Genomic DNA, 16,461 nt, shown 5'->3' on the forward strand with positions numbered 1-16,461 from the left:
TTGCATGGGTAATTGTAAATTAAGTGGATTACTGTGCAGTATAGTCCCTGAGGGAATTAGAGAATCTCTGAATGGATGCAAAATCCTATCATACTGCAGCCAGCAGGTCCCACAGCAGCATCAGCACTTTCTGAAGCAATGATATCAGCATGAGCTCCTTTGAATGATACTGATTTAATATCAGCACGGTAGATTTAATGATACTGACACTCATAATGTTTCAGCTCCCTGAAGTGGGGCCGATGTTTCAAGTGATTGGCACGTTCAGCTGCAAGTGTGCTTAAGAGGAGGTTTCTCATGGGTTGCACTGTGCACTCATTCATTCAGTCATTCTGTTCAGCCAAGACCGAGTTTTCGTCTTTAATCACAAAGTTGCAAAGCGAGGGAGGACAAAGCGTATGTAAAGTTGCTCTTTCAGTGCTTTGCGTGAGACAAAACTGCAAGTGGCATTCTCTTTTCTCCTGGCTTCGGGGGCCTTACACCATCCAAATCCCCCAAATCAAAATCCACCTCGAATGAATTGCGGTGGATTACAAATGAGGAAGCAGTGGCAGGGATTTCTTTTTTAATGAGGACAAAAACCTATCACCACATCTAACCTGAAACGCTTCATTTCCTGCTGCCTGCCAGCCGGCACTTCCCAGAAGAATTCCGGGGTTAAAATTGTGGAGTTTCAGCGCAGTTCGCTCAGGGCCCTGGCAACAAACGATGGCCTCCCTCCCACACCCCCGAACATTTAAACCCAGCTCAGTTTGCCCAAAGCAATCTCAGCTCGGGAGTCGAAAGGTCACTTTAAATAAATAAAGAATGGGGAGATCACTAGGCATCCCACACACGGAGAGAGCAGCACTTTGAAAGGATAGCCAAGGCTACACCATTTAGCATTCAGTAGCCTGAAGCAATCCATGAGGCTGGCAGTCTGAGAACAGAAAGTCCAAGTCCAGATTGACTCCCACTCACTTGCCATGGCTACATCAGTCACATTGCTCTTTTAGCTAAACTTCTGGCCTGTTTGTCACTGCACACTTTGCTGTTGTCAGCTATGAGAAGAGACAACAACATGGAATTAATTCATTGCCTCAGGTCGAGGCCCGGCCAGTGTTTTGACCAGCATTTCATTACAATATGTTTATATTCCTGCCTCTCTCAACTTTTAACCTCTCCAAGTTTGCAGGAATTAGCCCTGGGAAATTGCAACACAGGTGACAAGACAAAAAAAAAATGGCCACGAGTAGTTTTCTGTATTTTCCATATGAAAGCAATATTGTAGCAATGGAAGCGCACACTCCCTGTGAGACCATGCAGGCGAGATTACACACAAGGAGCTTCACAAGCCTTTAGAAAATTAATTCAAACGGATCCACACACACGCACACGTAAGAAAATATAGTGTCAAGTGATACACAAGCCAGGTGCATGCACCCAAACACACACCGCACCCATGAGATACAGTATTTTTTGGCCTTCGTACACACACACACATGCCCTTTGTCGTTGCAGGAACCCAGCTCGTTACATCATCCAGAGGAGAGTTTATCAGAGACCGATCAGCAGCAGCCTGAAGACTCTCAAAGGCTGTTTTGTCTTCCTCTTGCCTGAAACTCCCTGAACCCACAGATTACCTTCCAGCCGTGGGTATTTGTTTACCATGGCCTGAATTTGCAAGTCTTTATCATGGCGGCGTGCAGTCACTGAGGGGAAGTGCTTTATCAGGGCTGGCAGAGCTAAAGAAAGACCACAGGTAATCCAGGTAGGTGACCTGACCAACTCTTTAGTCTGTGCACTCACTCAGCACGTAGAACTGCTACAATAATTGCATTAGCATTAGTGTGAAAGCTGCCCAAGTCCCATTCATCCATTTGCCAAGTATACAAATTGAGTATCTCATGACATCTGAATTTGGGGAAAAGCAGACCAGCTGCTATTTTTCAGACCTGCTTTTTACCTGCGAATGACTCAATCTGCTGAAACCACCTCATCAATAATAACCGACAGATAAAACGAGGCCTGCTCTCCACTGAAAACCAGGATCCAAAATGTGAAAGACAGGGAATATATTCGCCCCTCGTGAGTTCACGTGAGGGTTAGAACCAAGATTCTCTGCTTCATGGAAACCAATTAAAAACTTTAGGAAGGCTTGTGTTACACTACATGTGGTAGTTTTCCTTGTTATCTCAAATATGATGACACAACTGATGCAACAGCTGCTGCAGCAAAGTGTCCACAGTCTGTGCCACTCATTTATCAGCATTACATCTGAGCCACAGAGCAAAGAATACGATTTTTTCACAAAATAAATACCTGCTCTGAAGGTTAATCCTCAAAGACTCCTTCAACCACCTGGATAAAAAGAAATATTTCATCTGCTGCATGAAAAAAAAAAATATATATATATTCCCATTTCTCACGTTGCAACTTTATTCCCTAAACCAGGAAGTGACATATATGTCTTTGTTCTTCTTCTTAAACAACAAAAGCAAGCAAAATACTGGCATATTATTTTGCGTGAAAACATATGAGGTTGAAAAGAAACCATTCTGTTGTACAAGTTGAACAAGGAAGCGTGTCTTGTCCGACCGTTGCCTCCGTTTGGAGGACGAAAACAACCTAGAAAACCGGCTAAAAATCTTTTTTATTGCACAACAGACGGAATACTTTTTTTCATCCTGATGGTTCGAAGAGTCTTTGAGGAATCCAGAAATATCTTCAAAACAGCAGTAAGTGTTGCTGTAGTGGACCTTCTGGGTGTTTCAAAGCTTGCACAGTATTTATTTTGCAGAAAATTGAACGCTTAGCTCTGTGACTCAAATGCAAAGGCAGTGCGTGACAGCCTCAAACTGGGGCAATACCAAAGAAAGACAATGATTTAAGCCATTTTACTAGTTCTTTTTTTTATTTCAGCTCTAACTTTACACATTGTCCCTCCCATACCAGCCAGCGTGCAATAGCTTAATAGCAAATAAAACTAATGATCAAACACTTGTGAGTGTTCCTCTTGTTGGGCAGAGCTTTTGCTTTTGTCCCCGTAAGAAAAAATTAGTCACTTCCTGTATTTTTCTCCCTCCACAAGTGGGCTGATTTCCTGCTCATGCTCGTGTTGACACCAGGATTTAATTTGTGCAGAACAGCAAAAGGACGCTCGGTCTGTTTCCAACCCAACTGTTTGATTTTGGCTGATTTTAAAAAAAGCAGCGTTTTAAACAACAACCTTGCCCAGTCCGGCTTTTAAGGTTCCACAGCAGTCCGCGATTCCTCGTCCTCTCCCATCTCAGACCTGCTGCAGTCCTGTGAAGGAGAGACCAAAGTGTGATTGAAGAGGGGGATTTTTCTGGGGTGGAAATATTAGAAGAAGGAAGGATGAAGGAGTGGAGCGAGGCGAAGCTCTCTGGAATGACTCCCAGTCTTCACCGCCGCCATGCAGAGACCACACAGCACCAAAATATTCCAAAACAGTTGGCGTACGGGGGGGATAAACTGGGGGTATATGGTGCCTTTGATGGTGCAGCAGTTAACGCTGCAGTCTCTGCTGCTCTCCGTCTCACCTGCAATCAAGGCAAATGCTTAACAGCTCCGCAATACATAAAACAGACAGAAGCATTTTTCAGGAGAACAGCTCTGTTCAGATTACACCATCTTCTCTGCTTAACACAGTCAAGGTTTCAAGTGTCATTTAGCAACCAGACATTAGTCCCATTAGAGTTGCAAGCAATTAGGAGCAAAGTCCCCCAGGCATAAACAAAAGAAAGATTCTCAGAAGAAGACGAAGCTGTGGCAACTTTCCCAGCTGCGTGGCTTTTCCATCAGGGTGCAGAGTTTACATTCTTGGAGGAAGCAAAGAGAGAATATAAGCCGACTAGAGCCAGTTACGGGGTGCAAATCATAGCCAGAGACAGCGAAATCAGGACTCACATTTCCCTCGCAGTCAACAACCTATATGCACCGCTTAGCACTGGATTAAGCATGATAACCACAAAGACAGGAGCAGCCCTCTGGAACAGCACCCAGGCCTCTTCATCACCAGCATATTCCGACGATGAGCGCTGGCCAACCGCAGGATCCTGGCCTGTCTCCCAGCCAGCCCCGCTAATTAGTCCCCCTCTTCTGAGCTAATTGGCCGATAAAAAATGAGGATGGCCTCTTCACCCAGCCCGAGTGTTGTGCCACCAAATGGCAGTGGGGAGGATTATGCGGGCTTATGAGGCATGGTGACACTCAGCGAGAGCCACTCCTCTGCTATTAATTTCCTTGTCAAGCGGGTGGCCTCTGCTGTGTCACTTTGGTTTGTTAGTGGATGGAGAAAAAAACTTTAGCCTGAGGTTGACTTGAACAACTTATTCTTATTAGATGCCTCCATTTTTTTTGAGCTGTTTTACTGTTAGTTTTTGGCACACGTTAACAATGAGGTCATGGATTTGAGCAGATGCTGAGTGCTGTAGGTGATATCAGCGCTATTTTCTGTCTTTGCACTATCGGGACTGTGGATTAGGGATTCTGGATTTCCAAGAAAGACTTTGACAAAATGCCAATCAGTCGTAAAAAGTAAAAAATTGGATGAGGCTTCCTGGAGTCCTGGAGGTCTAGACACAACATGAGACCACAGGGTCCCAGTTTGATTTCAGCTGTGGATCATTGTTACCTCCCTCCTCTCTGCTCATTTCCTGTCTGTTTCTACAGCTGTCCAAAAGAAAAAAGTGGTTTATCAGTGTGAGACAATGAGCACCAGAAATTAAAACTGCCAAAGAAAGAAAGAAAGAAAGAAAGAAAGAAAGAAAGAAAGAAAGAAAGAAAGAAAGAAAGAAAGTAATATTGTATTTTGTTGTGCTTGCTGTGAGCTGAATATGACCTAAGAATAAATTAATAAATAAAGAACATGTGGACTATCTAAGGTGCAACCCGCAGCATGTGTTATATATGAAAAAATGTTCCTATACATACACTGAATTACATTATATTGTAACTTTCATGGTTTCTTAGAAAGAAAGATTAAAAATAATAAGTATGTGTATGTGCCAGATGTGAGGAATTGCAAATTGTCCTCGATTCTTTGTGTTCTTATTATACATTTCTGTGAGGTTTTTGCTCTTTATTGCAATATTTATGGGTGCAAAATCAAAACTGGACACATTTAGGCGAAAGGGATGGAAAAAAAAATCAGGTCAATTCACAGAGCTAGATAAAATTAATAGAAGTTAATAATATGTGTGATGCATTGAATAAAAGCAGGCATGGATGAACTAAAGGAAATAATCCAGTGTGTGTGTGTGTGTGTGTGTGTGTGTGTGTGTGTGTGTGTGTGTGTGTGTGTGTGTGTGTGTGTGTGTGTGTGTGTGTGTGTGTGATCAGACGCTGAACTCATCTGCATCTCTCTCACCAACGCTGCTTTGCTCTCTGGCTCATCTCCAAACAACTTCCACAGGCTTACAATTAGATAATTTGCACATGCGGAGGACTCCGGTTATGAATGGGTGCTTTCCCCCAAGTCCCGCCTCTTCCGTTCCCACAGACGGACCAATCAGCGGCGCCGATTCGCATCGATGGGACGTCACGTCAGCTGCCGTCGTGTCGGGATTGGAATGTTACCGACTAACAATCGGAACAACTGAGCACTCGGTAATTGGACACTAGGATCAAGGAATCCCGTCTTTTTGAGCCTTTTCTCAGCTATTTAGCCGCTCTGAGGTCGGCGTCCGTTCCCCTCGTGTCGACCGGAGAACTTCGCCCGCTGCGTGGCTCCCCGCCGACCAGCTTTTTATTCTCTATCGGCGCGTCTGAGGGTCTGAGGGGAGGTTGTGATAAATAAGAAGAGAAATGCAGGGATTCGTCAGGTTACAGTTGCACCGCTGAGCTGCCCCTGCGCTACGACGCTTCCCCCGGTTTTCTGCTGCTCTTCACACGGGACCATGGAGTGACAAAAGCGGGGGAAATAGGACGCATTCACCCCGAGATCCGAGCGCGGCGGCTGCACCGACGGGCTTTTTACACTCGCTGCTCAATGTGTTACCGAGTTTAACATCCACACCGGGGTATACCTTTCCGTCTGGGAGAGCCTCGGGGACCCCTGCCGCCGTTCAGCCGGGGGGAGAGAGTTCTCGGACGGCTGTCGGGACAGTTTTGCCGTTTGAATAGCCCCGCAGAGCCAGCCCGAATGAGGGCGAGAAGAAGCGCAGGGGAAGAGAGTCGCTGCATGTGATTAGTGTCCGAGAGGGTCCGACCAGCTCGGATCGTTTTAGGTGCACCCAAGCCCCGCTGCAGGCGCTGTGCGATATGGTGAAACTCTACAGAAGAGGGAGATCGGGACAATACTTTTAAAATCGCCCACATGCACTGGATCAATTGCTGGATTTGGGAACCGAATACGCAGAAGGGGGGTTGGGGATCCTTGGAGGCTGCCGGAGGATGGAGCGGTGTAGCCGGGGTTGGTGAGAGCCTAACTTCGGGCCACTTTACATTTCTTATTCCTAAACAACTCGCCCCTGTTCCCAGGACACATGCAGGCCAAAAAACGCTACCTGATCCTGCTCTCCGCCGGTGCATGTCTAGTGCTTCTCTTCTACCTCGGAGGGGTTCAACTTCCAGCGGCGAGCAGGAGCCGGCATGATCGCAGCAGGAATGGGTACCGGCCCGACCAGCCCTGGCCTCACTTCTCGGACCCTTTACACCCTTTCCTGCCCTGGGATCAGACGGACACCGAGGAGTACAACCTGCACGTTTCTCCGCGGCAGAAGAGGGACGTCAACACGAGTGTTTACAAAGGCAAACGGTGCCGCATGGATTCATGCTTTGATTTCTCTCTGTGTCACAAGAACGGATTCAAAGTTTATGTTTACCCGCAGCAGAAGGGGGACAAGATCTCAGAGAGCTATCAGAATATTTTATCGACCATTGAGGGGTCCAGGTTTTACACCTCAGACCCCGGACAGGCGTGTCTGTTCGTCCTGAGTCTGGACACTCTGGACCGGGACCAGCTGTCCCCGCAATACGTCCACAACCTGAAGACCAAGGTCCAGAACCTGCCTCTGTGGAACGACGGCAGGAACCACCTCATATTTAACTTGTACTCGGGGACGTGGCCGGACTATACGGAAGACCTGGGCTTCGACATCGGCCAGGCCATGCTGGCCAAAGCCAGCATCAGCACCGAGAACTTCAGGCCCAACTTCGACGTGTCCATCCCCCTCTTCTCCAAGGAGCACCCGAGGACCGGCGGAGAGAGGGGGTACCTCAAGTACAACTCCATCCCGCCTTTTAGAAAATACATGCTGGTGTTCAAAGGGAAGCGCTACCTGACGGGTATCGGCTCGGACACCAGGAATGCCTTACATCACGTCCACAACGCGGAGGACGTGGTGCTGCTCACCACCTGCAAGCACGGCAAAGACTGGCAGAAGCACAAGGACGCACGCTGTGACAAGGACAACGCAGAGTATGACAAGTAAGTTCCCGAGATACTTTACTGAGAAACATGTGTCTTTGAATGTTCTTAGACTTTTTACGCACGGGCTCCGTGCGCACGGAGCTGTCAGCCACAGAGCACCAGGCGCGCGTCCTTTGACGCACAGTGTGCGCGTTTCACTGCACGGCCTTCCTCACTGAGAATAGGTGTTAACCACTAACAGAATATAAGTTTCCCTCCTCTCTTAAAATCTACACTTGTAAATCACATTCAGAAGCGATAACTGGTGAACTGTCAGTGGTTATGAGCTCTGTAAAGATCCTCAACTGCAGGTCATAGTTAACCAACCCTTTTATGTCCCGCTCCGTGACTGGTTTTTACCCTCCTCTCCACCTCCCTGCTCCCTTTCAAGCATGAAGTGAAAGATCTCCAGCCAGTCTATTAGCTCCCCGGACACCCCCTCCCCTCCTCTACCTCCCTCCTTTCCTATGAAGGAATTCACCCCCCCTCCGCCACCTTCCAGCCCCGCTCCACGAGAGCACTGCAGCCTTTACCAGGATATGCACTGACACGTCTGATTTGCAGCCTGCGCATAGTGCAAATTAAGTGAAAGTCGACAGTGGGGGTTTATTTTATTCATTTTTTTGCTCTGAAATTAGCGCCAGTTCTACTCTGACCTTGTCATGACAAAGAGCTGCCCCCCCCCCCCCCCCCGTTAAAGGAGCATACAGCTTAGTTTACGCAGGCTGTGGTGTGTAACAAGTAGGGTTGAATTATGAGATGATTTACTGCTATAAATCAGTCATAATGGGTTAATTATCACCTTCATTTCCAGGAGTTAGTGCCATCTTTTCCACTTAGCCCCCAGGGACAGTTGATTACCTCTAATTTTGGAGGTCTCAGCTTTGTCAAGGTGGTAATTAATGATTCTCCCTTGGGATCAGCAGCTGTACTCGAATGCTTGGCATGTTTTAATAAAGAAGGCGGTGTTTGATGTTTGCATAGCTGGATTGTGTCGTGAACTCCGCTGTCAGGTTCAGTCGTCTGTGAGTGACATTGGTTTGATCTACGTTTATCAGCCTCTGCCTTTGTAAAGCCTGGATAAACTCGAGCATGTGATAACAGCACTTGTCAACAGTGTACCTTGAGTGTGTGTGTGTGTGTGTGTGTGTACCTGTGCGTGTCAAGGTTAAGGAAAAGGGCAGCAGTGGAACATATGGAAAGTTAACGTACACATATTTCCATTCGATCAATCAGAGGAAGGTGCTGTGGGGGCAGATGAGAGAGAGTTTTAACCAAACATGCGTCGGGTTGAGGGAGGAAGTGACTCCCCTTGAACTTGACATGAACCTCCAACTCCTCGCAGACAACCTGAGAATGCACGAAAAGGAGCTCTAACAAAACTTCACAAGCATGCACTTGTCTATCCATTCGTCATCCTTTTTTTTCCCCTCTTCCCCCTTTCTCTCTCCATAACACACACACTCACTCTCCCCCTCGCCGTCTCCCCGGATGCCTCGGGCTCGGTGTCACCTGGAGAGAGGTGCGTCATCCATTATCTGACATTCCAGTCGTCTCTGGACGACCCACCTCTGCCACGCTCCGCGCTCGGCTCTGTTTCCCAACGGATCCGACCCCCTGGTCGCCCCCAGAGGTGCCTCTGTCTCAGGCCGCGATCAGCTGATTGACACAGCTGATCGCGTCGCCCGCTCTTCCCACCGCAGCGCGTGTCACGGTTGATTTATTTTGATCAATGCCCCTGCCTGTTAGTCATTTCATTTCCAGCATCGATACTGCATTTGATTTCTGTCCCCGCTAAACCTCAATAAATCCAATTTCATTTTAACACACTTCCACAGTGTTTAGCATGCGCTTGGCTTTTGCTTGTTACACTGTGCAGCTCAGATGTTACACTTCTTCTTCAACCAGCTGAGTTGACTTTTTTTTTACTGGTTATAGCAGGAGTTTAGATTAATTGCCTGCTTTTGCATTTGGCAGCACAATGAAACCAATACATTTAAAGCTTTTTTCTCCTGTTATGATGTAGCAGCCTGTTTAGATTTAATCAAGCCAATGCCTTTCATTTTAATCTAATTTACGGCCCTCTGGGTGCCGGCCTGCTTTGCAGAAACCCCTGATGTAGCCCGCTCAGGTAAATGGATCTATATGCAGCCGGCCGGTGTCGGTGCTTCATTTCCACAGGCTGGGGGCGGACAGGGATGCCTTGCGGGGAAGCTGTGGTGCAGACTCAGGAATGCACACACGTGTCAGAGCAGCTGTTGGCGGCAGAGAAGGGAGCGCTGCCAAGGCAGGCCGGCTGGTTGTGCGTTATATGTGCAGGTCTGGCCTTATCTACCTGGTTGTTTGCGTCCACCCGCTGACTACAAACACACACCCACACACGAACACATGCAAAGCCACTGCTGTGGCTGACTGGAGCCGCAGAGCTGTGCCGGCTCATCTTTGCCTCCTGACCTTTGACCCCGTTGCCTTCCAGAGGAATGCTGCTCCACAAAGGAACGCAGCAGCAGGAGGGCCAGCATATAGGTACCTGAGGCGGCTCCCACCCGCACACCACGCACGCTTCCCACATTTATTCAATTGATTTTCTTAGCTGCAATAGCTTTCAATTGGAGTCACTCTGGTCCACTTCCATGGCCAAACGCTGATGAAAGGGCCCATTCACTGCTGCATTATCCACTGAGTTTTCAGGGCTTTCTGACAGCGATCCTGGGAGAGGACAGTGGAAGGCTATTACAGGCCCGACAATTGAAAAATTTCACGTTAGGTGGGATTTCGCTGTAATGCAATGCCTCGTGGTGACTAAACCTCCTTCACCGGCACGCTCCAAACTAGCTATTTCCAGCTTCCTGATTTTAGTTGGAAATAGACTTCTCATTTCTCTTAAATAGGAAGTTAAATACTACTTCCTGATTTAGTAGTGAATCACTTCAGGCCTGGATTCATCATTGTGTTACATCATTCAGATTTGCCCTTCACTTCTATATGCAGTGGCACACTTACTTCGTGCATGCAGCCGGACATTAAACACAGCATGTGAGTACTGTAAGTGCCTCCTCTCCTGCCAGCAAGCAGATCATCCTGCTGAAATCACAAGTACGGCCTCATCCAGTATCACCAGTCAACTGCGCAAAGTCAATTATTATTACTACTGAGTGTTCCATTAAAGTCCTACTGCACTTATTCCTTTAATTCTCTCTTTGCTAAGCCTTTCTCTGACTAACAGCAGCGTCATCATCCCCCATTTAATACTTAACCAGCTTTGTTGGCTCGTATTGACTTTGCACTTTAGCTCCTTCACTGGCAGCTGCCGCTCAAGGTCACCTGAGGGACCTGGAAACCGAAAGAGGGAGGACAGAGAATGAAGTGCAGAGAACTCGCCCGTGTGTGTGCGTTTGCCTCTGCGTGTGCGTGGAAAGAGAAGGAGAAGAGGAGCAAGTGGGAGTGAGATTGAGTGATAATAGCGCGCGGCGCACGTCGGAGTGCGCTGCGCCGGTTGGGATGGAGGAAAGCGAGGGTCCAGAAAATTGCGTGTGGAGTGGGTGCCCCCCCCATCAGGAGTCAATGACAGTCACATCAGCCAAGCGCTGCGGCGTTTTCATTTTCACAACTGTGCCATCAGCAGAAATTTTCCCCACTTGAGAAAATTCTCTCGGAGGCGCGAGTAGCTGAGAGGGATGGAGTGCACTCTCGTGCCCCCCCCCCTTTTTTTTTCTATATTTTCCTCTGTTCCCCTCCCTCCCCCCTCCCCTCTCCATCAGAACATGGACACACTGATGTGATTTGGCTCGAGATGGCTCTTTGCCACATTTCCATTTCCCCCTCCCTCTCTCTCCTTAATGACGACGCGGCGGTTGGCATTTTGTTGACACGGCGCCACAGAGTGAGAGGCAGAAGCCGATCCGCGCCAAGCGAAGAAAACCAACAACACTTCCTCTCAACCTTATCTCCGTGAAACACCATTATGAGTGGGAATAACCGCCGTTCACCTGAGTGCCCGATAGCGGGCTCCTGCTGGAGATTTGGAGCGCCGAGCGAGTCAGACGCAGTCATGTCGCTGCCTCGCTGTTTGGCAGGAGAGGGTGTCACACTCCGCGGGTTGCCATTGTTTGTTTTTCTGTAGTCAGATTAATAAATCATGAATATTTCATGATTGCCTGCTCTCTTAGATAAAGTACCAAGCTGGTGATGGAGAATGTTAATGATGTGCTGGATAAAAAGTTTGGATGCGGTGCGGCGTAATTAGGACTCTTTGATATTTGGGCGTGCGTGCGGCGGACAGATTTGCCTTTAACTAGCTTCAACCTCTGTTTGTTTTATCTTATCAGGTCGTGTGTCCACCTCGCAGCCCGTCTGACATTCACTGTTCTCGTTGGTTTGTGCGTTTGGGTCGATTCGGCCTCATTTGGCGTTATAATGTGGGCCAAGGTGCAGAGTCACCGTCACATGAGGGAAGTCCAAAGGGCTTCATGAGTGCGTCTCTTTCTGTCATGGCTGGTGATAAACTTCAGTGCTTCACTTGTAACATCATTAGAAATCCTTTGAATTTGAAGGGCTGCAAATGTACATAATTATTTTTAGCATCATGGTTTCATTAAATAGAGAAAGTAGCAGGCCAGAAGTGAAAGATAGCACATTTAGTCGTAGAAAACAGCAAATTCGCACTTTTAAAGAAGCTAGAAGCAGCACGTGTGTGATATTTTTACTTGTTAAATAAAGATTATCGTTGATTTTACCTTTATTGATCGTTTGTTTCGAATCATTTTCGAATCTGAATTATTACAGGAAGCTGTGAGTAATTTGGAGATGGAGTGAGATCTGAGGGCACGGCCTTGTCTCTGATCTGGAGTACAGCTGTTTTCATCACTGAACAGAATATTGATTATTTTCTTGATTAATCGTTTGGTCGGTGAATTGTTTGCAAACAGTGAAAACCGCCGTTCAGTCCCCAGAGTCTGTGTCTTCAGACGTTTGTCGCTTCAGTTTACTGTGGTAGAAGAAATCCAGATGATGTTCACATTTGAGATGCTGCCCTAAAAAAAGTCGATCAGTTATCGATCAGCTGCTCGATTAATCCTCTAATCATTTCAGCTTTACTGATCTCACGTCTGCTCAAATGTATTCGGGGTGTGTGTCGCTGCTTGTTTTCGTCTGCGTGAGTTTTGTGTGGCTGCTCATCCATCCATGTCTTTTTTGTTTGTGTGTGTGTGTGTGTGTGTGTGTGTGTGTGTGTGTGTGTGTGTGTGTGTGTGTGTGCGCATCCTGGTTTTTGGCTCATTGTCTTCGTACATGGCCGTGTGAACGCGAGCATGTGTGTGTGTGTGTGTGTGTGTGCACGTAGGATGACTGGGGTCATGACCCCGCTGTCTGTCCCCTTGCTGAGTGACGAAGGCAAAGCCCCGCTCGCTGACCCACATTCATTGAAGGATTACCAGCACAGCCACGCCGCCCCTGGCCTCAGAGGTGGCGGCGGCGGTGCGGGGAGGGGGGGGTGGGCAAGAAAAGGGTGGCCATGACCTCGACTCACACACACACACACACACACACACACCGGATCAGACTGTGAAGCCCTAGTGAACCGTCCTGCGCCCCCTCCCAGGCCAGCTGCCGCCTGGTTGGTGGAGAGAGATTGATCAGCTGGGAGGGTTCCCCCAAAATGAAAATCAATGAGGGTATTAGCGCAGCAGTCGGCCGGCCCCTGGAATCATTTCCTCCATTAAAAGCTGCTCACTTCCACTCTGGAGGGGATAAAAAAAAAAAAACAGGTCCGAAAGCTCGCTGTGTGCGGCGACGTTAATTGAAAGAGTGAAGAATAACAAGGCATCAAAATGCATCCCCGTCCCCCGACTGTCAGGAAGTGTTTAAGAGGAATGAATTAATGAGAGACACAGGGACAGCAGTAAAAGTTGTAACCCCCCCCCCCCCTTTTTTTTTTTTTCTCTTGACGCTCTGTCATCCTTAACTCGGGCTGATGCGGTGATGTAAAAAGTTCGCAGGCAGGCAGGTGAGCGAGTCTCCGGAAGGCTCCGACAGCACAGAGCAGAACGAGAGCGAGAAGCTGATTGGGTGCTCGTGAACTCAATTAAACCAGACAGGCCTGTGACTGGCTGAGGCAGAAAGTGATGATCAGGACAGACGCGTGATTGGCTTCTCATTAAAGTCTCTGCCGAGGAGGGTTGAGAGGGAGGTATGGCTGCTGTCTGCAGGTTTGGCGAGCACAGTGAGTTCTGACAAATGTCTTTTTTTTTTCCTCTCTGTGTTTTAAAAATGTCCGTGTGGCACAGGGCATGCGGAGACTCTGAGAACTCCATCATTGCCATCGGCCCCCCATTTTATGTTCCCTTTTCCAGCACTTGTTAATCTCGCTGTATTTAAAACCCACAAACTCCAACAGCCAACAGGCCAAGTTGGTGATTTTATAATTGCTGTTTAATGCTAGGCTAAGGCTAGGCTAATGCAGCATTTTAGCATCTCTTAACAGTTTTTGTGTTTGTTCGGCCTGCAGAGCTTCACTCTCAGTGCTCTCATCTCAGCTGTTTTCAGCGATAAAGCCCAGATAAACCCGCCTTTGCTACCAGCCTGGCACCCAGCGGCAAACAGAGAGTTAGCAGCTCGCTGGTGGACACAGTGGAGCTTTCAGCTAAAAGCCAGAAATTTCCCTCAGGGGTCGGTGGAGACTAAAACAGAGCTAAACGGAGAGTGCATATTGGAAAGAAATCATTAAGGTGACCGTATCAGTGTAGATTTTTGAGCTTGTTGCAGTGGCCCAAAAATCAGGTATCGCTGTTTAAGACATAAACTTTGGGCCTGTTGATGGTTAGTTCAGTTTAACAAGCTCAAGCTCAAACAAGGTGAATAAAATCAAATAAAATGATGCTGTTGTGTGTTGATGAGGTGCTATCAGAGCTAAACCGAGCTCACCTTATAAAAAAATGACCTGAATGAGTCATTCAGCTCCATCCTTTTTACGCTTTAACAACACATTAGCGCTTCCTTTCATCCCTCTTATTTGCTCGTGACTAGTCGACTGGACGCTGGCTCCATTGTGAGTGAATTAGGTTGTAGTTATATGGCTGTTATCTTTCCGCTACTAAACTGCAGCGCGCAGGGCGTGTTAGCGCATGAGAGGTCAGGGTGTGTGTGTGTGTGTGTGTGCGTGTGTGTGTGTGGTTGGGGTTGTGGGGGGTTTGCCGCTGGTCCCAGTGCTCCCAGGGATTTGTCCCTCTTCCTGAATGACCCTGCCGTCCCCGGGCTGTGGAGCACCTGACCAGAGTTATCTCATCAATGAGGGGCAGCGGGCTGAAACTCTGGCCTATATCTGCGCTGGACACTGACGCTCAGTTAACACATGCAGACATGCAGAACTTATAGTTAAGAGATGAAAAACCAGCACCAGCCGCTGTCGCAGGCCTCACCTCCCGTGAGCTCCGTCACTCCCTCGGGGTGTCGTAGCTACTCCACTGGGGGAAAGCGGGGGAGTGGCTAGTTTTTATGGCAGCTTTTATGGCCCCGCGAGGCCGTTCGGTAAACACCTTGCGACGGCACATCAATGGGACGGCGGTTCGTTGACGTCAGCTCGCGCGCTGACCTCCCTCCTTCACTTCTCACCACGGCAGGAGCGAAAACAAACACTCAGCCCCTCTGCTGGTATTCATATTCAAATAGTAATTGGCAAAAGGGGGAAATGTGAGTAAGGGCAAAGAGGAGGCGATGGAGTGGGCTGGGGGGGGTTGAAGAGGGCAATAGCTTAAAAAAGCATTATGTCACTGAAGAATGTGTGCATGGCTCAGTGTTTAAGGGGCCAAGGCTTCGAGGAGAGAAAGAGGGTTTTGTTGGAGCAGATCTGGCTGCCTTGCAGGCTGATGGAGGGGCTCTTTTCCCCAGCTGGTTCATCATGCTTTATGGCTCGGTTTGACTTCCACTCTTGGGGTGTAAAAGTTTGGGGCTGCCCCCAGGCGCTCCAGAGGGGTCCTATTGTGTTAGAGTTTGCTCTCTTTCCAGAGGGGACGCTTGCGCCTTGTTGACATCGCAGCCTCCCCATATGGTCCCCCGTTTTACCCCCAGTTCCAGCCCTCTCCATCTACCCCGGCTCTCTCTTCCTCGTGCATCCCTTTGCTTTTTGAAGCGGCGGCCAGTCGACCGCCGGGCCCTGGTTTGAGGTCAGATTCCACGACACTTCACGGATCAGCGGCTAAGCCAAAACTAACTGGGGGGGAGGAGGAGGAGTAGGAGGAGGCAGTTACAAGGGAAGAAGGCATCTGGTCTCACTGAGGGGAGTCTCAGGATGCCCAGAGTGTGTGGGTGTATGATTGACCAGAGAGAGGAAGGAAGGAATCATCCTGGCTGATCCTGGTTTCCTCTGCAGGTTGTTTGGTGCTGCCGTTGCGTGGTGTTTATTCATGAGCTTGGTGGGGCCTCCTTTTCAGATGAAGTGGAAGGAATGCACGCTTGTTTTTTGGGAGGCGATGTAGGACAGAGTGCAGCTGCTGGTGGTAATGCCGGGTGTTTTAAAATTAACGCCCACTCTCCTTCGCTACAATTTCTCCTTGCCTTTTCTTCTCCTCTTTTATGCAGTCATTTCATCCGTCTCGCACTCCCACAGCCGAAAAAAACCCACATGCACAACTGTTTAATTCTGCTCACATGTGACAAGCCTCCTGAAAAAGCTCGCTGGCGTTACTTCTCGGGACCCCGGCCTCTCTGTACGATCTCATTACGTCGCCGGTGGAAGCGTTTGAGGACATTTCTTGTTGCGTGAGTCATTTTCGCAGAGATTCAGTGGCTCGATGGCACATTTCCACAGGTTCTGCAGGCAGTCTGCACATCCAGCTAGTGCCAGATACTCTCGTAAGCTCATATTCTGCAACTTTTTCCCTCTCGTGCTCCTTTCTGTGGCCCTATTGCCGAGCTGCAGGATGCTTTTCCTGCTTTAGGAGATTCATTTTACCCTGCTGCATCCTGACTGCCGGTGTCAGTCCAACAGCAGCCCTGCCATCAAAGCAAAAACACAAAAAAAAAACAGAGGAGAAAGCGCTCGAGTGGGAAAA

At 48.4% G+C, this 16,461-nt stretch overlaps 1 protein-coding gene across 1 annotated transcript in view; it reads left to right on the top strand.

The window, feature by feature from the left end:
* The first annotated feature begins 5,559 nt into the window (after positions 1–5,559).
* ext1b (exostosin glycosyltransferase 1b) overlaps positions 5,560–16,461 on the top strand; it is a 111,968-nt gene continuing 101,066 nt past the window's right edge. Inside the window, exon 1 of the mRNA XM_070984914.1 lies at positions 5,560–7,432. Coding sequence (XP_070841015.1) covers positions 6,489–7,432 — 944 coding nt within the window. The 5' untranslated portion in view covers positions 5,560–6,488. The remainder of the gene's footprint in view (positions 7,433–16,461) is intronic.

This window comes from Chaetodon trifascialis, chromosome 17 (genome assembly GCF_039877785.1).
Source record: "Chaetodon trifascialis isolate fChaTrf1 chromosome 17, fChaTrf1.hap1, whole genome shotgun sequence".
Lineage (NCBI taxonomy): Eukaryota > Metazoa > Chordata > Actinopteri > Chaetodontiformes > Chaetodontidae > Chaetodon > Chaetodon trifascialis.